This window comes from Hemicordylus capensis, chromosome 14 (genome assembly GCF_027244095.1).
Source record: "Hemicordylus capensis ecotype Gifberg chromosome 14, rHemCap1.1.pri, whole genome shotgun sequence".
In the NCBI taxonomy this organism is placed as follows: Eukaryota; Metazoa; Chordata; class Lepidosauria; order Squamata; family Cordylidae; genus Hemicordylus; species Hemicordylus capensis.
In genome coordinates, this window is record NC_069670.1 from 20,525,695 (window position 1) to 20,549,753 (window position 24,059).

The following is a 24,059-nucleotide window of genomic DNA, read 5'->3' on the forward strand; positions in this document are numbered from 1 at the left end:
GAAGATGCGAATGATCTGCAAGCTCTAGTAAATGAAAGTCAAGGAGCACAGTGAAAAAAGGGGACAACTAAATGTAAATCAGACTAAACTATTGACAACGGGTACAGCAACCAGCCTCAAGAAGAAGAGGATGACCAGCAGCAAAGTGGATGGACTTGGTTACGATAGCAATGAACGCACCACTGAGAGACCTTCAAGGCCAAGTTGAAGACAGATTATCATCCTGGAGAGAATCCATCAATGTGGTCGCTAAGAATTGACACCGACCTGACGGCACTTAATCAAACATCTATGCGCGTGTGTATAATATATAGGTCTACAAAATCTCTCTGTAACTGCAATATATAGTGTGTTAGAGTGTCCAATATTCATCTTTCTCTACACTATTTCTTTCTCCATATATAGTGTATGTGTCTAAGACACAATCTCTCTCATATATACCCCCCTCTATATATAATGTATATATAATAGATAATCTTAGTATCAATGCATGTCTAATTCACAATCTCTCCCCATATACACATACACATATAGTCTATGTGCCTTATATCTCTACACAATATCTTTATATTATGTGTCTAATTCACAAATGTGCCCCCTCTATATATAATGTATGTCTAATACACAATCTTACTCTCAGTGTCTAATTCAATCTCTCTCTCTCTCTCTCTCTCATGTGCCAAATATCTCTCTCGACACATCTCTCAATATCATTATATTCCTTATATGTGTCTAATTCACAATCTGTCTCTATATATAATGTATGTTTAATAGATAATATTACTGTCAACATATGCCTTTCACAATATCTCTCTCTCTCCCTTACTATCTATCTATAGAACGTGCCCAATATCTCTACACATCTCAATGTCTAATTCACAATCTCTCTCACACACACTCTATCTAATGTGCCCAATATATATCTCTACACATCTCTCAATATATGTCTAATTCACAATCTCTCTCTGCATATAATTGTCTAATAGACAATCTTCCTCTATCCGTGTATGTGTCCAATAGACCATCTCTCTCCAAACAACCTTTCAGTGTTCCCTGTATCTCCACAAAGTCTCTACATATATGCACACACACATAGGAAACTGCCATATACTGAGTCAGACCATTGGTCCATCTAGCTCAGTATTGTTTTCACAGACTGGCAGCGGCTTCTCCAAGGTTGCAGGCAGGAATCTTTCTCAGACCTGTCTTGGGAGATGCTGCCAGGAAGGGAACTTGGAACCTAGATGCTCTTCCCAGAGTGGCTCCATCCCCAAGGGGAATCTCTTACAGGGCTCACACAGGTAGTCTCCCATTCAAATGCAAACCAGGGCAGACCTTGCTTAGCATAGGGGACAAGTCATGCTTGCTACCAAAAGACCAGCTCTCCTTTCCACATATATTATGTGTCTAATATCTGTCAACTAAACTATATATATGAAACCATAAAAATACAAATGTCAGGAGACTGAGATGGATGAACAAAGATATCTAGTGCAGTTTTTTTGGTTATTTTCTTAAGCGAGTTTTGTGGAAATCCAACGTGGATTGAAATGCAGCTACCTGAAATATTTGTTAATCATTCTGTGAAAGTCCAGACTTTGTCTCTAAATAAAACAGCCCAAGTTTGTCAGAAGGCATAATTAACCATGCCTTTCCAATGGGAGAGTTTTCCTTCATTTTCCAGGAAAGTAATGAATTTTCTAGGTTGCCTCCCATTACCTTCCCCCATTATCTAGTGTGGTTGACGTCTGGAACCTATCCATGGTTTGGTCTGTAAGTTTCATGTCAGTGAATGAGCGAGTCCCAAGCAGTTTTCGATTTATAGAGGGGTGTGTGTGTGTAATATTTGTCTACAAAACCTGTCTCCTTGCAAATGCACCTACTGTGGATATCTGCCTACAAAACTGCTCTCTTTTTAAGAAGAGTTGTGTGTCTAATATCTATGAATTCACTCCCTTTTAGCTGTAAAGGAAGGGAAAAAATTGTGTCCACAAAAGAACATGTTGTGGCTTTCTAATGTTCATTCCTATTAAACCATCGTTTCTTCCCTCAGGAGTGCAGCAGATGGCACCACAGCCCTTGTTCTTCCAACTAATCCAGACTGGGATCAGCTTACTCACCGCAAAACTGGTCGCCTGGGTTTTCCCACCATCTGCATAATTTCAAGTAAATGGTTTGTGTAAGCAGCAGGCGAAAGGGGGAGACCAAGAGATGGAAGTTCTGTGGCCTGGCCCCTTACAAGCTTTGGAGTTTCAAACTCTTAGCGCAAGGCCTGTCTGCTCTGACCGGCAGCAGCTACGGTCAGGGACAAAGAGACTATTCCCACCCTTGCCAGAAATCCTGGAGTTGGAAAAGGGAGCAGATGGTTCTGTACGTAAAATGTGGGCCCTCCCTGGTCTTGGAAGCAACCTGGTCAGCTAGCTCATTGGTTCTCCGAGGCCAGAACTGTCTGCTTGGATTGGCAGCAGCACACCCAACTCACAAGCAAAGGTCTCAGCCCAGCTTTTTGTGGGAGAGTCTGGAGACACAACCAGAGGCAGGTAATGGGTGCAAATGTTGTCGTGTTACAGCTCTACACCTGTTGAAGTGGTGGCACTGGGGGAAGAGGAGAGAGAGGGAGGGACACTAGGTCCCATGAGTACAAACAGTACTGAAGGTCTAAGCTTGTGGGAGGAGCTAGACTGGAGACCAAATAATAGCATAGTGTAATGGTTGGACTAGGACTGGGAAGACCAGAGTTCAAATCCCCATTCAATCATGAAAATCACTGGGTGACTCTGGGCCAGTCATAGATCTCTCAGCCTAACCTACCTCACAGGGTTGTTGTAAGGATAAGAATAACCATGTACTGAGGATAAAAATAACCATGCACTCCGAGCTCCTCAGAGGGCGGGCAGGATATAAATGTAATAAAGGTGAACAATTTTGGACCACCACACCTGAGGAAACTCCTGCTTCAAGATACCCTTTTTGAGATGGAGCGGCCAGAACTGAAGTGGTTTGTTTTTTTTTAAGTGGAGATCTTAGATTGTAGTAATGACGCTTGCAGTTTTATCGAGACCCATTTCCCAATTCTACTGTTTGGTCCCTAGCATGTTTTCTAGAATTAATATCTAGCTTAACTTAAGAACATACTAGCTCCTCCTAACCTACTATTCTCTGCTGTGGGAAGAGCAGAAAGTTCCAAGCTCCCTCCCTGGCAGCATCTCCAAGATAGGGCGGAGAGAGACTCCTGCCTGCAACCTCAGAGAAGCCGCTGCCAGTCTGTGAAGACAATACTGAGCTAGATAGACCAATGGTCTGACTCGGTATGTGGCAGCTTCCTATGTTCCTAAGTTAGTACCACAGATGGACTCTGGTCACAGCTGGCTTTTTAAATTTGCAATGGAAGATTTTCTTTTTCTGGCCTAGCAATCCTTTGTAGAACCTGCACTTAGCCCTAGGCTCTGCTCTAAGCCCATTAAAAGGGCATTTTCTGTAACAGTCTCATTTACTGCATTTTTATACCATCTAACAAAATTTTCTCTAGGCAGGTTACAAAGTCAGACTGGAGACTTGACAAAAATTTGTCTCTAGTTTGAGACAAATAAATCTCTTGAGACTAAAACACACACCTCATAACATTTTCTCTCCTGATCAGCAGTGGGAGGAGAGCTGGTCTTGTGGCAGCAAGCAAGAGTTGTCCTCTTTGCTAAGCAGGGTCCACACTAGTTTGCATTTTAATGGGAGACTACATGTGTGAACACTGCAAGGTATTTCCCTCAGGGGATGGGGCCACTCTGAGAAGAGCATCTCCACATTTGCATGCAGAAGGTTCCAAGTTCCCTCCCCAGCATCTACAGATAAGGCTGAGGGAGACTCCTGCCTGCAACCTTGGGGATGCTACTGCCAGTCTGGGTAGACAATACTGAGCGAGACGGACCAATGGTCTGACTCGGTATATGGCAGCTTCCTAAGTTCCAAACTGTTCTGCTGTCTGCACAGCATGCTGTGATCCCAATTGGTACTGATGAGGCCATCATTTTACCTCCTTCGTGAATGTTGTTTTAACAGGCCGCGATGGCTGTTTGTTTCTAAAAAGAGAACAATTCATCAAGTCTTGTGCCTGTGTTTCTTTCTTACGCAGAGAAAGCAGAGGAGCCAATTAGCCAAAGCCCCATCACACTTACAGAAAAAGAAAACAGAGAGCTTTATTGAATGGAGTAGCATACTGCATGTTACATCCCGACTACTGCAGTGGCCAAAGTGCTCCCCCCACCCAAATATTTTTTTCCCAACATCCTTTTCAACAAGTGGTAAGATGTGTAAACCAAAACATGAAAGTTACAAGGTTCAAGTGACAAAAACCCACAACACAGCACAGTGGGATGGCTAGGACAGCTCCAGATCCCCGATCCCTCTGCGCCCAAAAGGAGCCATGTGTCCTGACGGAGGCAACAGGGAGAGATCGGGGGCCCGGCCCCTCTTTGGCATCCCTGCTGGGAAGAAGGGGCATCGGAGAATCAGTCACAGCAACCAGAAGCCTTGCCCAGCTCCAGAGTTTGGGGAGTGACCTAAACTTTCCAACGGTCCCGAGAGGTTGTATTCCCCGCTCCCGCTCCCTATCACATCACCTGCTTGCTGCTTCCTCCAAACCATTCAAAAGCAGAGTCTATAATGAGGCGCTATAGAAGAAATCAATTCCCTCCCCACTCTCAATTCGGAAGGGGAATGTACACTTAAATACAGCTTCATAAATAGTTACATTACAGGGAGAGAGAAAATCACACACACCTCTCGAGGATCTTCAAGTCCTTTCCTCGTAGGACAAAAATAGAGAATTGTGGGAAGGTTTCCGGGGGGGGGGGAGATCAAGTGTGTCTAATATAGACAGTTACTTAAAATACAACTCTGAACAAATTGGGGAGGGGGGTGACCAGAAGAAAGGAGGTGGGGAGGGTCTTGCTGCGTTGCTTAAGAGTTTAGTTCCATACAGATATTTTCCCACTGCTCTAGGTTACCAGCTCTTAACAGACCATGGGAGACAACACGTTTTGATGGTAATGCAACATGTGTTTTCTTCAACACACTTTAAAAGAAGCTCATTAAGATATATTAACCATAAATGCTCGGTCCAGAGCTAACTTCTCCTGGCGGTGTTTAAAAGACTGGAGGGTGTGCAGCTATTCCCTTCCTCAATCTCCCAGCAAGGTACAATGTTCTGCTTGGGCTGAGAACCTGGTTGGGATTCCAAACAACCATGGTTGGGATTGCCTTTTCAAACCCTGGCTTCAAAGCTAGCCATGGCTGTAGTCATAAAGTTATGCCATGTCAGGCACAGGAAAAGGGCAGAGAGAAGTGGAACACCCCCAATTCCTTAACCAAGGTTAAGAGCAGAAATTGGACTTGCACTGGATTTAAAAAACGTGTTTGGTTTCAAGTTGAGATCATGACGCAGGGGGAGAGGGGGAAAGATTCTTTAGCTGTACACTGAAAATTAACTAGGAGAAATCTACCCCCTCTATAGCTTCTAAGCTTTCTTTATTGCGATGGTTGACAGAAAAATATATAAAACTCTTATGGAGGGGGAGAGAAATTCTTCCCATTTATCACTATAAAAAGGTTAGGGGAGCTAGAGAGAAATACACATTCTCTTTTGAAGGCAAGGGCAATAAGATTTCATGTTTTCTTTTTTAAAAACTTAGACTAAATTTTGTTTTAAAAAAATAATCGGCACAATGCATACCCCAAGTGATTGGCGATGCGGAAGGAATTCCCACAGCCTGAGTTAGGAAAAAATACAGCAATGTTCAGTGTCACATAGCTTTTCTCTCCCCTGCCTGCTCCCATTTCCAACAAGCTTGGAAAGATCAACACACATGGCAACTAGTGGAAGGAGAAGACCCGTTGCTATGTTTGTGTGTGGGGAGAGAAAGAGGGTTGGTCATTTTCTGAGCAAAAAGGAAACTGGGCTGAAAATCCTCAGAATCAGGCTCGATGCGTAGTTATCAAAAAGCCCGGGAATTTGGGGACTCTGTCGTGTGTTTTTTTTAAAAAGAGGTTTTACAAGTCTGAGCCCTTAGAAGGGCTTAATACTGAGAATGAGGGGGAAAGGAACTCCTCTCTAAGAGGGTGAGAGCAAAAGTTTGGTCCACAGATAAGAATACTGAAGGCTTCAAAACCATTCTGGGCTGTTCTTGCTTCTGGAGACACACAGACATACGGTGTAGTTGTAAAACCAAAGCACTGAAACATCCCTCCTTTCCCACCCTCTCTCGCAACCCCCACACAGCACCGTGTGGCAAGGGCGGGCCAAGGGAGAGACTTGCTTGCATCACTTCCTCTTCCTCAAGGTGATAGGCATCCCTCAGACATAGGGGCTGTTTGCCTGCCGTAACACATTGAAGATTTTAAAATGTGCGAAACGCACTCGATATGTGGCCCAGAAGGAGAAAAAGTGTCTCTCCCTCAGAGAGAGGCTGTTTTGGTGCGCTGACTTCAACAACAACAACAACAAAAGTACTTTCTTGGTCTAAAATCATGTGCTAAAAAAGCAAAACCTAAAAACCGGATATGACAATTCAGGAAAAGAAAGAGAGTTTAAATACGTTTGAGAGAATAAAAAATAAAAAGACCACACGGATCTTCCGCAGACTCTTCTAAGCAGGCTCACCAACGCACACAGCAGCCCTCTCCCTCTGGAGGGACTGGGAAGCGGCTTTGGGACCCGTTCCGCCCCCTCAGTCCAATTAGGGGTGGGGGCCAGCCAGAAGGGCCTCCTGTCCTCTCTCCAGGCTTAGCCCACCGACCCCTGCCTGCTGAGAGGGTCCTATTTGCCTGCGCCGGGAGAAGTCTGGGGCCTTTTGAGGGCCTGGGGGCTTTGGGAGCGGGACTGGAACTGGCAACACGGCGCTGCCCAGTCTTCTGACGCTCTCGAAGGGGTGTCCGTTCCAATCCAAAAAAGTGTCCTAGGTGATCGGCTGCCCAGGCGGGCCGAAGGTTTGGCAGACTCCGCAGGTCTTCTACAGAGCATGGAGAAGTCTTCTGTTCGCATCAAAGTAAATGCAGCCTCGTCCCTGCAATTTCTCACTGAGGAAGGAAAGACAACAGGCAAGAAAATTAGGCCAGTTTCAGAAGGCTGAAAGCGCATGGCTGAAGAGAAGGGGGAGAGGCAAAGTGCTAACCTGTTTCCTGTGTGGTCATGAGAACAGAGGAATCTGACTGACTTGAGTCAGACCCTTGGTTCATGCCACTCAGTCTTGTCTACAGCAGGCCTGCTCAACTGAGGCCCCCCAGCTGTGTTTGAACTACAACTCCCATAATCCACAGCCACGGTGGCCAATAGCCAGGGATTATGGGAGCTGTAGGCCAACATCGGCAGAAGGGCCCAAGTTGAGCAGCCCTGGTCTACACTGACTGGCAGCAGCTTCTCCAAGGCTGCAGGCAGGAGTCCCTCTCAGCGCTACCCAGAGATGCTGCCAGGGATCCATCCCAGGACCTTCTGTGTGCAAAACAGACGCTCAACCACTGAGCTACGGCCCTATCCTGTAGCTCAAGTAGCCCACACCCTGGATATTCTGGGAATCCAGCAGCAGGCCAGCCATAGGCTGGAGATCCTTCTGTTGGCCTGCGGCGAGAGCTACTAAGCGACTCTCCTAGGTTTCCCCAGACCGAGTCTCCCCCTTTCTCCTCACCTCTGTGAAGTATCAGGTCTTTACCTTCAGGCCAGGGCTGAACTACAACTCCCACAGACCCCAACTACTAGCCACTGTGGCTGAAGATGATGGGAGTTGTGGTCCAGCCATAGCAGGAGGGGCAAAGCTGTGCAGCCCAGCTTGAGACTGCAAGCCTGAGGAGGAGCCCTGTGCTGTTTCTCCATGTTGTGGAGTGTCTAGCAAAGTTGGGTGCTTGAAATGCCAACAGACTAAAGCGCTGGGGAAGGAAAAGGACCATCACTACAAAGCCTGTGTCTTTACGGCAAAAGACACAAGACAGAAGCTCAGCCTTCGACTGAGTCAGGCCCTTGGTCCACCTAGCTCAGTATTGTCTACACGGACTGGCAGCGGCTTTTCCAAGGTTGCAGGCAGGAGTCCCTCCCAGCCCTACCTGGAGATGCTGCCAGGGAGGGACCCTGGAACCTTCTGCATGCAAAGCAGACACTCAACATAAGAACAGCCCTGCTGGATCAGGCCCAAGGAGGCCCATCTAGTCCAGCATCCTGTTTCGCACAATTGCCCACCAGATGCCTCTGGGGAGCCCACAGGCCAGAGGGGAGGGTATGCCCTCCCTCCTGCTGTTACTCCCCTGCAACTGGGACTCAGAGGCATCCTGCCTTTGAGGCTGAAGGTGGCCCACAGCCCTCCGACTAGTAGCCCTTGATAGACCCCTCCTCCATGAAGTTATCCAAACCCCTCTTGAAGCCATCCAGGTTGTTGGCCGTCACCACGTCTTATGGCAGAGAATTCCACAAGTTGATTATGCGTTGTGTGAAAAAGTACTTCCGTTGGTTGGTCCTAAATCGCTGAGCTACGGCCCTGTTCCTTGTTGAGGAATGTGTGAATTCTGAAACAATCCTCCACCCAGGAGATGATTATTTGACTTGGTTAGAAGCGTCGTTGCACAGCAAATAAGAAGCCTGCTTGGCATGCAGAAGGTCCCAGGTTCAATCCCCGGCAGCAACTCCAGGTAGGGCTGGGAAAGACTGCTGCCAGAAATCTCCAAGAGCGGCTGCCAGGCAGTGCAGACAATACTGGACTAGATGGACCAACTGCCTGACTCAGTAGAAGGCAGCTTCCTAGGCACAGCTTTGGTCTTAGGGCCTTGGGTTATGCATGGAGACTCAATGTGGACTCAATTTGGGAATGCCCTCCCATGGCAGAAACAACAGGCCCCCTCCTGGCCTGCTTCAAGGCAGCTGCTGAGAACCTGAGTGGATTTCCCATGGCCCTTTCGACAGATGGCTTGTTCACTAACGGGACTTTGCTCTTGGATACTCTGGACACTTCTAGAGGATGCTTTTAATTCATTAGCCATTTCAGGCCTGGGAATGCAAGAGAGGTAGGAAAATAAATCCCTATAATTAATTTAAGAAGCAGATAACTGCCTGAACAGGGGAGACACAGGCAAAGGCAGGAAGAGGCAGGCGGAGAAAGAGAGGACTTACGAAGCTGATCTCCGTCTCCGGCAAGTCCTCAAACTGCTCGGTCAGCTCGGATGCTGGCTGTTCGGCCACCTGGGCTCCTGGGGAAGCACTGCGGAGCAGGCGGGGAGGGAGAGGAGAACGTGAGAGGTGGAGGAGTGCGGCCACCGTGATGAGCTTGCAGGCTGATCAAGGAGGCTTGCCATCCCACTGCCCAGAGCCGGCTCCCTTCCAGACCAAGGCCTCCCATCGCAGGCAGCCGCAGAGGTCCCCGCTCCCTTAGCAAGAGGAGAAGGAGCCTGGCCCAGCTATCGGCTGCAGGCAGCTTGCTCTCCCGCCCCTCTGAGAGAGAGAGAGAGAGAGGGAGGGGTCTGGCGGGGTGTGAGGCGAGGGCAGGTTGTTTGGGGAGCAGCCCTGTTTCAGAACCAGCGAGGGAAGGGCAGTTTGGTGGCACTGGCGTACGGAGCTCCCGTTCCAGGACAAAATGTTGTAAACTGCCCAGAGCCTTGAGTTTTGGGCAGTATAGAAGTGTGTGTTAATTTAAATAAATAAATAAAATAGCTCACTTCACTTCTGGCACAGCCAAAGGTCCCAACTCAGTTCCTCCCCCTCACTCCCCCCTGTGCCCCTATTTGTCCCTTGAAAATGTGCAGGCAGGTGTGGGAGGGAGGAGGGTGGGTCTGTCGCTCCGAGGCAGAGCCCTCCCTTTGCACTCAGAACCTGCCAGGCTCAAGCAGGCAGTGGCAGATGGAGCCCCCGCAGAGCTGCTGCCAGTCAGAGTTCAGCCTATCAGACTGGAGGCCCAACTCAGCACACAAGGCTGAGTACGGACATTGGAAGCTGCCTTCTACCGAGTCAGGCCGCTGGTCCATCTAGCTCAGCATCATCCACACTGACTGGCAGCAGCTCTCCAGGGTTTAAGGCAGGGTGTAGACTTCCTTGCAGACATCGCCAGGGGTTCAACGTGGGACCTTCTGTGTGTAGAGCGAGGGCTCTAGGGCCAAGCTGCAGCCCCTTCCTCATATGTCCATCAACCAACCAATAATATTCCTGATATTGTTAAAAGGCTACAACCCCTGCAGTCAGCTCTGCCCAAGTTCTATCTGGATGGAAACACTGCAAATAACCGCCCAGAGACGGAAGTTTGGGACGGTAAACAAATTTGAACACACACACACAAATTCTGCCTCCTGGAGTGTGCAGCTTGGCTAACTCAAAGGAGCGACTTTTCTTCTTCTAAGCAGCATGCTGCTTTGGGCAAGGTGTTTTTTTTGCAGGGGGGGGAGGAAGGGTGTTTGTTTTATTAAAACAAGAGAAAAAGGTGTCCATTAAAATTAAAACCACCACCACCACCACCAGAAAAGCAATTATATACAAAAGTTACAGAGACATCACGCAGTAATAAGAAAACTGAGCGAATACACCATCATGTCTACCTCAACCCAAACACACATTGGAAATTAAAAGTGACTAGTCCTTAAGGTGATTGGAGGGGTTCCCTCCAGCCACCACATCCAAAATTTCCTCCATTTCTCTCAAGGCAAGGTTTCCCTTTCTTCCCACCACCCGCTTTGCTGCTTTGGGGCATGCTGCAGTTTGCGGTCTGTGGCTGGATGGGGGAAAGACGAGACGCTCCCCTCTTTAAGGAGGAAGGCAGAGTTTGCCTTTGAACTCTGCAACTTGTGGGCAAGGGCAGCCGACAGCCAGCTGGGCCCACCTGCCCCCATCATCGTCGTCAGCATGCTGCCTGCAAACGTGGCCTGGCCTACAACAGACCAGTTGGAAGGGACCTCAGAGGCCTTCTAGTCCAACCTCCTCCCCGGGCAGGAAACCAATACAGGAGCCTTGAAGCATGGTCAGCCAGCCCGCTTTGAAATCCTCGAGCAAAGGAGATCTGACAAGAATGCATACACATTTCAGGCTGCCAAATTCTGTGGTACAGCACAGAAAACTCACCATGAAATGACAAAGGCCCCCCTTACTTCAGTTTATTGAAATAAATCAGTTTAAAGATTGCACAGGAATCATTTTGTTTATACGGTGAATAGGTTTTTGTCCTAATTTTGACTGATACAGACTGCTTTGTTGCACTGGGTATGGTTCATAGACTGTAATAAAGGTTTGCTTTGATTCGAGCCCACCATGGCGTGAGGCAGACTGTTCCACGATCAAACTGCCCAAAAATTCTTCCCAATGTCTAGCCTAAAACCGCTTCCTGGTACTTTCAACCCACTGGTGTTTCCAACACGAATCTCATCCGTGCCAGGTTGGGCAAGACCTTGTTTGAAAGCACCCGAAGCGTGGCTGTGAAAAAGTCGGGGAAGTTACTCCAGAAGGAAAACTGCTCTGAATATACTGCCTCACTGGGGCTACAGAGAATCACAACATCCCATTCTTCTCTGTAACAAGGGATGCTCAGAGGTTGCTGACTACAACTCCCATCATCCCCAGCTGCAATGGCCTTTGTCTGGGGATGATGGGAGTTGTAGTCAACACCTGAGAATCCCCATTACAGAGAGTACCACATCCCACCCCCGTGCACCAAGAACAAGCAATAGTCTTTGCAGGCAAGGTGGTTTTGGTTTTCAGGAGATGCTGCTCCGGCAGACAGCTGGGCCCTCCCCTCAGCTTGGGCACCTGCAGCCCAGCTGGGATCCCCTTCAGATATGGGCCCCCAAGTCCTAAGCAAGTCAGGCCCAATTTGTAAAAATAATTCCATCTGCTGAAGATTACAAGTGTTTACTCCATAATGAGCAGTTCCTGTTTTTAAACAGAAGAACTGTTAAGTGACGCTCTCAAATTGTTCTCAATGTTGTCCCAGCACAGACTGTTTTTAATTCTGGGGTTTTGTAAAGTTATATCCTGAGAGAGAGCGTGGGTACAGGCCCTGCTTGCATCTGAATTGGAGACTAGAAGTGTGAGCACTGTAAGATATTCCCCCCTTAGGGGATGGAGCCGCTCTGGGAAGAGCTTCTAGGTTTCAAGTTCCCTCCCTGGCAACATCTCCAAGACAGGGCTGAGAGAGATTCCTGCCTGCAACCTTGGAGAAGACGCTGCCAGTCTGGGTAGACAATACTGAGCTAGATGGACCAATGGTCTGACTCTAGGAACATAGGAACATAGGAAGCTGCCATATACTGAGTCAGACCATTGGTCCATCTAGCTTAGTATCGTCTTCACAGACTGGCAGCGGCTTCTCCAAGGTTGCAGGCAGGAATCTCTCTCAGCCCTATCTTGGAGATGCTGCCAGGGAGGGAACTTGAAACCTTCTGCTCTTCGCAGAGCGGCTTCATCTCCTGAGGGGAATATCTTGCATCTCTGAATCAGTATATGGCAGCTTCCTATGTTCCTATGCTGTACACACTTGAAGCATGTTGGGTATCAGCACAGGAATTCCTGCATTTGAGGTCATTGTCTTGGGGCCAGTATTCCCTTGCAGGTTAAAATCTAGATCCCTGCACTGACCAGGTCTTTGTCCTCGAAGATGGGGCACAGACAGCAGCTTCTTTGGGCCTGGTTCTTGCTGAGGTGGAAAGCAGCACTGCAGACAGCGAGGGGTGGGAAGTTCCTAGAATGACATGCTCCTTGGCACAAAAAAAGATGCAGGACTGGAAGAGACCCCCCCTGTGAAACTCTTGGAAGCTCCTTCCGGCCAGAGGAGGGATACTGTGTGCACAATGTACCAGTGGTTTGACCTGGGAGAAGTCAGCTGCATGTGTTAAGAATAAAAGGTCCCTCAACCCAGATAGCCAGCATGTCACAGGAACACAGGAAGCTGCCTTATGCTGGGTCAGACCCTTGGTCCACCTTGCTCAATATTGCTTACCCAGAGTGGCAGCGGCTTCTCCAAGATTGCAGGCAGGAGTCTCTCCCAGCCCTCTATGGAGAGGCCGGCGGGAGGAACAGCAGCCCCATATCTTGCCAGTGCTCACAAGTCATCTCCCATCCCAATGCAACCAGGGAGCCCCTGCTTAGCAAAGAGGACATTACATACTTGATCCCACAAGACCAGCAATCCTCCTCAATTGTCAGAAAGGGAGCCCACATGTCCGCCCCCACCCTCCAAAATTTTACTACCCACCTGCCAGAGAATGCAATCACGCACACATGCCCCCAGGCGCGGTCTGAAACATTACAGCCCAAACAAGGCTTACGACCTCAGGGAGAATGAGGCCCTGCTCCACCCACTGCTTCCTGCAGCCCAGGATGCCTTGTCCCTCGGGGGGGGGGGGGGGGGCGGCATGCACATTTGGAGCGGCCGGTTTCAGCCGCTGCCTCCTCTAGCTAGGTTAGGTCTCACCTACTTGGAAACATGCCGGCCTAGCTATCTCCTCATCCGAGTTGTCTGAACTGAGAACCTCGCCTCTCTCTGACCTACGTGGGAATTGAAGAGACAGGCCCATGATCATGGAGGAACTGCCTGACTATATCCGGTAAATATACGCTCCCCCCCATCCCCTCCCCTGCACCAAGTGAACCTCAACTTTAAAGTAGCATTCGACCAAAGAAGCTGCAATCCCACGTATGCTTACCTGGGAGCAAGCCTTGTTGAATATAGTGGGATATATACTGAATTTCCAGTAATCCACAAACCTTCAGTTTAAAGGTAAAAGTTAGAATACACTCCCCCATCTGAACATAGAAAGCTGCCATATACTGAGTCGGACCCTTGGTCCATCTCGCTCAGCATCATCTTCACAGACTGGCAGTGGCTGCTCCAAGGATGCAGGCAGGAATCTCTCTCAGCCCTATCTTGGAGATGTCAGGGAGGGAACATTGAACCTTCTGGTCTCCCCAGAGCGGGAATCTCTTACAGTGCTCACATATCAAGTCTCCCATTCATATGCAACCAGGTCAGACCCTGCTTAGCTAACGAGACAAGTCATGCTGGCTACCACAAGACCAGCTCTCCTCTCCATATTATACTCCACAACTGTGCCAGTATAATATTCTGAGCAGATGTGCCTAGGAATGGGCTAAAGCAGGGGTCCCTATCCTCCAGATGATGCTGAACTACAACCCCCAACACCCCTAGCTACAATTTATTGTGGCTGGGGGTGATGGGATAATTTATTGTGGCTGTTGGAGAGGTAGTAACAGCCTTGTGGTAACAAGCATGACTTGTCTCCTTAGCTAAGCAGTGGATAGGAGACTTGATGTGTGAGCCCTGTAAGAGAGATTCCCCTGAGGGGATGGAGCCACTCTGGGGAGAGCATCTAGGCTCCAAGTTCCCTCCCTGGCAGCATCTCCAAGATCGGGCTGAGAGAGACTCCTGCCTGCAACCTTGGAGAAGCTGCTGCCAGTCTGTGAAGACAATACTGAACTATATGGACCAAGGGTCTGACTCGGTATATGGCAGCTTCCTGTGGGAGCTGTAGTTCACAAACATCTGGAGTGCCACAGGTTGGGGACCCCTGGCCAAAGGGAAAGGCCAAGGCGTGGTGGCCACACACATCAGCTTGGCTACTGAGGCCAGACAGGATGCGTGGGCTAGTGCTGGAAGTGGAGCCACAGCCCCTTTAGCCTCCTTCACCAACAAGAAAAGCAGCAGCCCTCCCATTTTTGTGGTGAATGAAAGGATGGTGGGTTTGTTTGTTGGCTGGACACTCTAGCCAATTCTCTTCTGCCTAGGACCACCCCAAGGAGGTACAATGTTGCTCCAATCCATCAGCACTAGTCTTTTTTCAGGAGGGAAACAACTCCTGGCAGCTGTGTGTGATTTCCTCACAGCGATTTAACATCCTTGCTGGCCAAGCACTAACCCCACAGCACTGAGGACTCATCTGGATCCAGCTCATGCCTTCGGGTGCCTGTGTGAATGCAGCAATGGGCACATCACGGGAGCTCCTAGTGTCTCCCCCTGAAAGGCCTTTTCGGACCAAGAGTCCTCGAGCTCTTCTTGGTCAGGGGAAACTAGCCCTGCTTCCTGATCTGGGGCCATCATGAGTGCCAGGCTTATGACCCTGTGCAAGTGCATTCCTAATGTGAACAGGTACAAATATCTGCCCACCCGATACTGGACAATGGAAGCAAAAGGGGCGTAACTATCCTAGGGCAAGGGGAGACAGTTGTCTGGGGGCCCACTGCCTTGGGGAGGCCCCCAGAGGCAAGTCACATGACTGACTCCCCCAGCCGTGCACCCGCCCGGGCTTCCTTTCATCCTCCGAAACTGATGTGAGTGTTAAGACCTGGAGCTACCAGAACAGCATCTCTTTCTCTAGTACCATTCAATGACTTGCATCGTCCACAATTGACAAAACCTTTTAAAAAATAATTTAGGATGATGTTCTCTTGTGGCACATAGGAGGTGTGTGTGTGTGTGTGTGTGTGTGTGTGTGTGTGTGTGCGTGTGTGTGTGTGTGTATTTACTATGCTTTTTGTTACCACTATTCAGCCTCATTTAAGATTTCTTTACTTCAGTGGGGGGGCATTTTTAAATCTTGTCTCTGGGCTCACTCCAACCTCGCTAAGTCCCTGGGAAGCAAAGAGGTGTAGAGAGAGGTTCAGGGACAGGGTCAACTGGCCCACTTCAGACCACCTATTTTTAACAAACTGGTTCAACTGGCCCCAAACCTACAGTTTTCAGGGGGCACCAGAAACAGCATCTAATTCCTGGTGCAGAGTACCAGCAAGGTGTCATGACAGAGTGCTGGACTCGGACTGGGGAGGTCCAGGTTCAGATCCCCATGAAACTCACTGAGCGACTCAGCCTAACCTACCCCACAGGGCTGCTGTGAGGATAAAGGGATATTCCTCTGTGTGAACCACCCTGAGCTGTTTTGGAAGGGCAGCATAGAAATCGAATGAATGAATGAATGAATGCATGAATGCATGAATAAATAAATAATGAAGGGAACCATGTACACCACTCTAGGCTCCTTGGAGGAAGAGCAGGACATCACCGTAAGAAGTGAATGAACCATGAAGGTTCAAAAGTGAAATGGGAACTGGGTACGTTTGTTACCCCTCCCCAAAGAAGTGCCCCCCACGCCACTGCAAAGAGGTGCTTGTTACAGCACCAGGGAAAGTGGCCTGAAGGCAGAGGGCAACCTCCAGCGTAACTCCTTAATTAAGGCTTCTACCTGCAGAGAACATCAGTCCTACAGTGCCAGCAGGCCTGCAGAGGTCTCGCCTCACCTAAGGGAGCAGAAGCTGAGCACGGTCCTAGTTTCTGCCGAGAGATCTCCCTGCGACCTATGCAAAGATGGAATGAAGCAATACATAAATAACCAAACAACTGGTTATGTGGCTCTCTGGCAGGGGCCGGACCGACAGCAGCTGGGCAGCCACACTGAGCAGAGGGCGCCCCGGGAAAACCCCAGCGGGCACAGCCAGCTGGAGGGCAGCCCCCTGCTACCGGGTGCCCCCTTCAGCCCCCACTTTCTCTGTAATTTAAAAGAGGACTAAAAGCTTGTTTTGAACAAACAAGAGCTTGTAGTGCCCATAGCAAGCTTCCCAAAGCTTGTGCTGGTTGGTTCTCATTGCCAGAGTCCTCTCCAGCCTCCTCTCAAGTCAGTTAGTGGCAGTATTAACAGCAGCAGCAGCAGCGCTGCCCACAGGAGGACACAACTAACTCCCTGCCAACTGAGCAAAGAGACCTCCTTTAAAGTGGTGCTTCGCTTGTATTTAGCAGGGGAAAGCAACTGGCCGTCTCCAGCCCCAGCAGAGCACCCTTCCAGTGGCAGTTGCTGGTAGGTTTCTTTTCAGATTGTGAGCTCTTTGGGGACAGGCGGCCATCTTATTTATGTATTATTTATTTTTTGATGTAAACCGCTTTCAGAACTTTGATTGAAGACTAATATATAGATATCCGTAGTAGCAGATCACTCCATCTGCATCAAGCTGGGGCTTCTAGCCCTTCCTTTTCTCCACCTCTGGGGAGACCGTGATCAGCTCCTCCCAAACTGAGAACACAGACAATCTTTGGGGTCAGCCCATCCTAATACTGTGAGAGCCAGTGTGGTCAGAGTGTTGGACTAGGACTGGGGAGACCAGAGTTCAAATCCCCATTCAGCCATGAAACTCGCTGGGTGACTCTGGGCCAGTCACTTCTCTCTCAGCCTCACCTACCTCACAGGGTTGTTGTGTGGATAACCATAACTATGTAGACTGCTCTGGGCTCCTTGGAGGAAGGGCAGTATACATGTAAAAATAAAATTTAAAAAATAAAAATAAAAGAATTAAAAATGACTGCTTTTTACAGGGTTGTCGGCCTAGCTGGAAGAAATAAGAAGGCATCGTGGGAAAGTGAAATGCTCTCTCACGTTTGGGTTGAATTGGCAGGGAGCAGCCTCAGGCCCTGCCCAATGCAAAAGGCTTGTGGAGAAAGAAAGGCAGTTCCTAATACTCCATCATGGCCAAGAAACAGAACCCAGGATGGGCCCAGTGCAGAAGGAGGAAGCCTGAATCTTCATGGCAGGAATCATACACTGTTGTGCTCCCTTGGCAAGAGTGAAACATACCGGAAAAGTCATTCCTTCAGTTCAAAGGTTTAAAAAATAAAAAAATAAAACACAAGGGGAGGGGGAAGAAGGCAGATGCTAAAATATGTCATCTTTGTAGGTCTGAATATCCCCAGCCCTCACCTAGGGGAGCAGTTTTCCGGAAGGACTTGAGTCGGAGCCTTTGAGGTACCCAATTTGTGCACTTCAGACCTAAGCAGAGAAATCAAGAGAAAGAGAGGGGATCCCTGGCCTCCATGGCAAGTGAGGAAACTGGTCCTGGGCAAGTGGATTTATTCCCACACCCCACCAAAAGGAGCAAGAACATATTTTGGGTTTGACCCACTGAAGGTCCAAATGGATCCCCTTTTCTTTGGGAGGATGATTTATATAATCCAGTTCTTGAGCTGCTGATTCAGCACAGAACAAAGTAATGTAATAATAGACATGGATTGGATTCCAGCTACGTTTTTTTGCCACTGTGTTTTGGGAACTGGCTCTAGGCAAAGCTTATTCCAGAGAGCGCTTTTTACCTGATCGTCTGGGAGACAGAGCAACCCAGGGGGGAAAGGCTACCTGGGTGTGAGATACAAGTCGTCGTCACCATGGATCTGCCTCCTCATTGTTCTTGCTCCCTTTTTAGGATGGACGGACATGCAAGGATGCACCCAGCTGGAGGATTTCTTCTTGGGAAAGGGTGTGGGGGGAGGCAGCATGCCTTTCTCATTCTCCAAGTGCATTCACAGAATACAACATTCAACAGAAGCAGATGACATCCAAGGAGAAGTGTATCTGGGAGGTGGCAGGAGATTTCTAGGTCCATGACTGAAGCTGGGCCAGGCAGACGCACCAGTAGGGACCGTCCAGTGAGGCTCAAACCATCTAATGTGGATGTGTGAATGGCTGGGGGCGGCCTGGGGACAGTGGTTGCTATATGCCCTTCAACAGGAGGATGCAATCAAGGCAGCTTAATAGGGCCCTTGGGGACACAGAGCTCCTTCAGGGCTCCAGCAGAACGCCAGCACAATACTTAAGTCCCCAGGGCTCTGCTCAAATGCGTGACTGAGCTGGTTCAATCCAGCTGCTCCCCGCTCCCATCTCCAGGTAGGGCAGGGAAAGACTCCTGCCCAAAACCTTGGAGAGCTGCTGCCAGTCAGAGTAGACCGTACTAAGCTAGAGGGACCAAGGGTCTGACTCGGTGGAAGGCAGCTTCCCATGTAGGGGTGGGGCCACAGCTCAGTGGCTGAACATCTTTGCATTTGCAGAAGGTCCCTGGCAGCATCTCCAGGTAGGGCTGGGAAATACGTTTGGCTGAAACCTTGGAGAAGCTGCTGCCAGTCAGTGTAGACAATACTGAGCTAGATGGAGCAATGGTCTGACTCAGTATAAGGCAGCTTCCTACATCTTTATGAGCAGCGCTGAAGCTGACTGAAGCGGGTGGCACACAACTATTTCTTCAACATGCCAGCAGATGGTGCTGTCGCTGGTGTTTTTCTAAAGAGAACAGCAAACCCCGGCAGGGCTTTTAAGCCACCCCCAGGATGGCAGAGACGGCTCCGAGATGCTCTACAGCCCAAGAGGAAGGGAATGCGGGGAGGGTGGAAGCAGCACGGACACTCAGGCAGCTGTGCCTGGGGAATCTTTCGGCCCTGCACGGTTAAAATCAAGACTCCTCATTTCAGAGGCCCGACGAAGCCGTCTGCAGGGCTGCTTCTGGCCGAGCCCATCACAACAGAGTGAAATTTATGAGCCCACAGTTGCTACAAGATGGCCATCAACTGGCTCCGGAGGATAGGGCTGGAGAGATCAGGCAGTTCACGCTATTCTAATTAGTCCGGAAGCTGCGATCATTTTGCGAACAAGTGCGAGGGAAACAGCAAGGCTGGAGGGGGAGGAAGTGAGCATCTGGGAGGGAGGAGCTGGGTCCAACGGCAGGGTCCTACTCCGTCCTCGTACCCAGCACTTTACCGAGGTGGGAGGCATCCCCCCCCCGACCCAGCGCCTCTCCCCCTCCTCCTCCAACCTCGCTGCTTCCCTTGCGCAGGTTCACAAAAAAGGGAGAACACAAAGGAGGGACAGCCATTTCTCCTGCCCCAATTATGATCACGTGAACTACCTTACTCACTGAAGGGTGTGTTTCACACAGACTTGTGCATTCATTTCACACCGACATTCCTCAAGCCTCTTACCCCAGAGAGCAGTCTTCGGAGTAGAAAGATGCACCATCTGACACACAGTCCCATTGGCTCTGGGTTGTGTACACAGCCGATGGCCTCCAACAGGGGAGTCCAGAGCGGTGTACTGCATACTTGAGTTTCTCTTTCACAACAACCTTGTGAAGTAGGTTAGGCTGAGAGAGAAGTGACTGGCCGAGAGTCACCCAGCTAGTTTATTATTGATTGATTGATTTGATTTATATACCGCCCTTCCAAAATGGCTCAATGGTTTCATGGCTGAATGGGGATTGGAACTCGGGTCTCCCCGGTCCTAGTCCAGCACTCTAACCACTACACCACGCTGGCTCAGTATTTGCTTGGTGCCCTTCCAAAAATGGCTCAGGGCGGTTTGGGGGCCTGTTTGGACAGGGATTCCGTCCCTCCCCCACCCCCTCTAACAAAGATTCCTAGATGTTGTTCACTACAACTCCCAGCATCCTCAGCTGCAATGGCCTTGGGCTGTGGATTCTGGGAGTTGTAGTCAACAGCATCTGGGAATTCCTGTGTTGCTAGATGTGCTTATTCTGCGCAGCATGAGGCGGGGAGGGGGTCCTTGCTCCCCCAGGCTCACTCAGCAGGGAGAGCAATCTAACTGGGAGAGGCTGCACTGAGCAAGGCGCACAGTCCTGATCCTGCCACGTGTGTTGGAGGAACAAGACAGGCCCTTGTGCAGCTCCAGGGCCCACCCTTGAGAGCCCCCGACTTCTGGACAAGACAGCATGAGACACCAAGATTAGAAGATCGGAGAGCCTCGAAAGGTACAAGAGGATAGCGTGTCAGCTGGACGCAGATCAGGTCTTTTGACTGCTCCTTGGGGCAACGGATTTCGTTCACTCAAAAGGTTACCCACACCTGCCTCCCAGAAGTTAGTCTAAGACAAGGCTGCTCAACTTTGGCCCTCCTGCAGATGTTGGCCTACAACTCCTATAATCCCTGGCAATTGGCCACTGTGGCTGGGGATTATAGGGGTTGTAGTCCAAAAACAGCTGGGGGGGCCCAAGTTGAGCAGGCCAGGTCTAAGAGGATGGGGGCCCTTGCTAACTGAGCCAAGAAGCACCCCAGCACAACGTCCCTTTTTGCTGTTGCTGGTGTCTACCTTGTGTTTCTTTTTAGGTTGTGAGCTATTTTGGGACAGAGGGCCAACTTAATTTTTTTTAAAAACATAAACTGCTTTGAGAACTGTTGAAAAGCACTATATAAATATTTGCAGTAGTAGAAGACGGCTTTGGCTATCCTTTGAATAGGCTAAATTTACTGATTTTCAGTTTACTGATTTGGCACATTTCTATATATGCAAATCTCTAAAGTCTAACAGAATTAAAAATAATTTAAAATATAGATGAAAACTCCAAAACTTAAGAACTATAAATTAGATCAGGGGTTCCCAACCGGGGGTCCTCCAGATGCTGTTGAACTCTCATCAACCCCAGCTATAATTCACTGTGGCGGGGGGTGATGGGAGTTGTAGTCTAGCAACATCTGGGAGGACCCCTGGCTGGGAACCCCTGGACTAAAATCCATTGTGTCGCCTCCATGCTGCCACTCCCTGGGAGGAAGGATGGAAAGTCAGATCTCAAGTTAAATAAAGCCTTTGAATTTTGCTGGTGACAGCTTTACGTCACTTCCCAAAACGGCCCTTCCAGGAAAACGAAATGCTGTTGTCAGGAGGGGCTGTGGATACTCTGAGCGAGCTCCTGGATCCAGACTCCACGCCAAGGAAAGACCAAATCCGTGAGGTCAGCACACAGATATGTGCTTTGCTTGCACAATTAATCCTGACTCAGCTGGCTGCGGGGAGGAGGGCGAGGAGCTACACAGAGGAGCCAAGCATCACCTCTCGACGCCGGGGCTTCCCGTTAACCCCTTCCCCTGCTCACAGCTTTTCAAGCTCATGCCAGCACCCATAAGGACTAGAAACTTGCTCTTTAAAAAAAAAAACAAAACCCAAGCAAATTCCAAGCTAGTATTCTCAGGATCCTGAATTCTCCCCGCTTTCCCACTTCTCCATTTCTGGGATGCGATCATGAAAGCCACGCACAGACACGTCCGCCATCTATTTTTCCATATAGCTGATTCGGTCACGGCTTCAACGCTCTTTCTGAGCGGAGTATTCTGGCTTGAGATCAGGTCACAGAGGAAGCTGACACTTGTGGTATGAACACAGAAATGGGCACACACAAAGCAGCAGAAAGCTTGCAGCCCCACGTGAGCTCTTTGCAGGCCGCACGGACTCCCCTGCTCCCTGTCATGCACCAGAGCACCGGCTGGAAGCTCACCTGTTGGCTGGCGAGTTGTGTCCTCGGCTCCCGAGAGAGGAGGTGGACAAGGTCGTTGCTGCTGAATCGCTGTTCACTTCCTCTACGGGGGGAGTCCGGGGGAGAAGGTCAGGGCGGCCCAGTTGGGAACCTGGGAGAGTAAGGGGGCAGGGAGAGCGGTCAGCTTAGCCGACTCCCTGACTGTAACACAGAGCGCCTACCCAGCCTGTGCTGTGTGCAAAATGGCACTTCCTGCCCAGGGCTCCCCAGACAGAGTGAGGATTTTTGTTTTTGAAAGAATAGGAATACGACAAATATTTATATACCACTTTCCAACAAAAGTTACCAAAGCGGATTACAGACAGAAACCCCCCGCCCCCGTCCCCAAAGGGCTCACAATCTTAAAAAGAAACAGAGGATAGACACCAGCAACAGCCACTGGAGGGATGCTGTGCTGGGGACGGAGAGGGCCAGTGGCTCTCCCTCTGCTGAAGATCTGCAACCAAAAGCTCCGACTGGTGGCTGTTTGTGAATCTGCACATTGGGCCACCCAGTCAAAGAGTACAGAATGGGAGGGCCCAACAACAAATACAGGGAGCACTGCATGGGACCATGATGCAGCAGGGAATCCTGGATGTTGCCGACTACAACTCCCATCACCCCTAGTGGCAATGGTGGGACGTGGGGAGCCGTAATCAACACCGCCTGGGAATCCCCATTGCAGGGAACACTGGTCCCATGGCATGATAGCAGGGCACAGGATGCGGCCAGCTTGCTGAAGCTAAGCAGGTCTGGGCCTGGCCAGGGCCTGGATGGGAGACCACTTGGGAACCTCTTGCCTGCTCCCTTGAATTCCAGGGTGGGGGAAAACAGGGCACTCTCTCAAGGACGGACAATCCCAACAGCATCCTGCTCAGCTCCCCAGCCCGGAGAGGCAGAGAGGCCTCCATCTTTAGCCACCACCCAACTCAAGACCAGGGCTGGGTTATCCACTAGGCACAATGCCAAGGGCCTGTGAGAATGTTTTAGGCCTCCCCCCGCCCCTATTTCAGAAGACACAAAAAATGAGTCAAGGAAACTACTACGGACAATCCAGCCCTGCAGATGCCCATTCTGACACATTAGGGGGTGTATTAGACAGATACACTGTAAAGGGAAAGTGTGCCCTCGAGTCGATTCCGACTCCTGGCACCCACAGAGCCCTGTGGTTTTCTTTTGGTAGAATATAGGAGGGGTTCACCATTGCCTCCTCCTACACAGTATGAGATGATGCCTTTCAGCTAGAGCACAGCAATCGGTTATTGTCAAAGGTTCCTGATTTTATGTATTTGATGACATTTTAGATTTTGTTTCCGTTTTTGTTTTCTCTCTTTACTGTGTATATTCTGTGTCTATTGATGTTTGATCTAAGATCGTAAACAAACAACTATAGCCTTTCAGCATCTTCCTCTATCGCTGCTGCCCAACATAGTAGCAGCGGGGATTTGAACCGGCAACCTTCTGCTTGTTAGTCAAGCATTTCCCCGCTGCGTCGCTTAAAATGCAAATCTCTATCGCTCTATCTTGGGGGGCGGCAGCGACGATTCTGAGAACGCCGGGGGCCTACCAAGACTTTAAACCGGCCCCGCTCAGGACAGCCACTCACCTTGCTCGGCCTCGGCCTCCATCGTGACCTGCACTTTCATTTCGCACAGCGCTTGCATCTGGGAGGGGGCCCCACCCTGGCCCGGCCGCCGGGGCGGTGCTGCGCCAGACCGGCTCTTTTTCGAAGGGGAAGGTTTTACTGAGGAAGAAGAAGGAGAAGAAGAGGGAAAGTGTCACGTACACAAATGGGACGTCATCTTAGCCACAGCCGCAATTATTGTGAATGCCAGGCGTAAAACACAGCGGGCGAGGGCAACCGAGAAGGCAGAGCTAGCTGAGGGAGGCTCCAGTCCACCGCCCCCTCCCCTGGCCTGTGGTGCTGCAGCCACGACTTCTCCCTCCGCAGCAACTCAGCTTCTATTCAGCGGAGTGGGAAAGCAGCCCT

The 24,059-nt window shown here is 49.8% G+C and overlaps 1 protein-coding gene across 10 annotated transcripts in view; it reads right to left on the reverse strand.

Moving 5' to 3' along the window:
* Positions 1-4,165: 4,165 nt before the first annotated feature.
* Positions 4,166-24,059, reverse strand: part of PIP5K1A (phosphatidylinositol-4-phosphate 5-kinase type 1 alpha) — a 90,762-nt gene continuing 70,868 nt past the window's right edge. For 5 of the 10 annotated variants that reach the window (XM_053277973.1, XM_053277977.1, XM_053277974.1 and 2 more), the window contains 7 exons: positions 23,676-23,813; positions 22,052-22,181; positions 17,704-17,772; positions 16,256-16,312; positions 13,423-13,492; positions 9,143-9,230; positions 4,166-7,068 (listed from right to left, as the gene is read on the reverse strand). In XM_053277973.1, coding sequence (XP_053133948.1) covers positions 9,171-9,230; positions 13,423-13,492; positions 16,256-16,312; positions 17,704-17,772; positions 22,052-22,181; positions 23,676-23,813 — 524 coding nt within the window. In that variant the 3' untranslated portion in view covers positions 4,166-7,068; positions 9,143-9,170. The remainder of the gene's footprint in view (positions 7,069-9,142; positions 9,231-13,422; positions 13,493-16,255; positions 16,313-17,703; positions 17,773-22,051; positions 22,182-23,675; positions 23,814-24,059) is intronic. The other 5 variants (XM_053277976.1, XM_053277975.1, XM_053277980.1 and 2 more) reach the window with 5 other exon arrangements.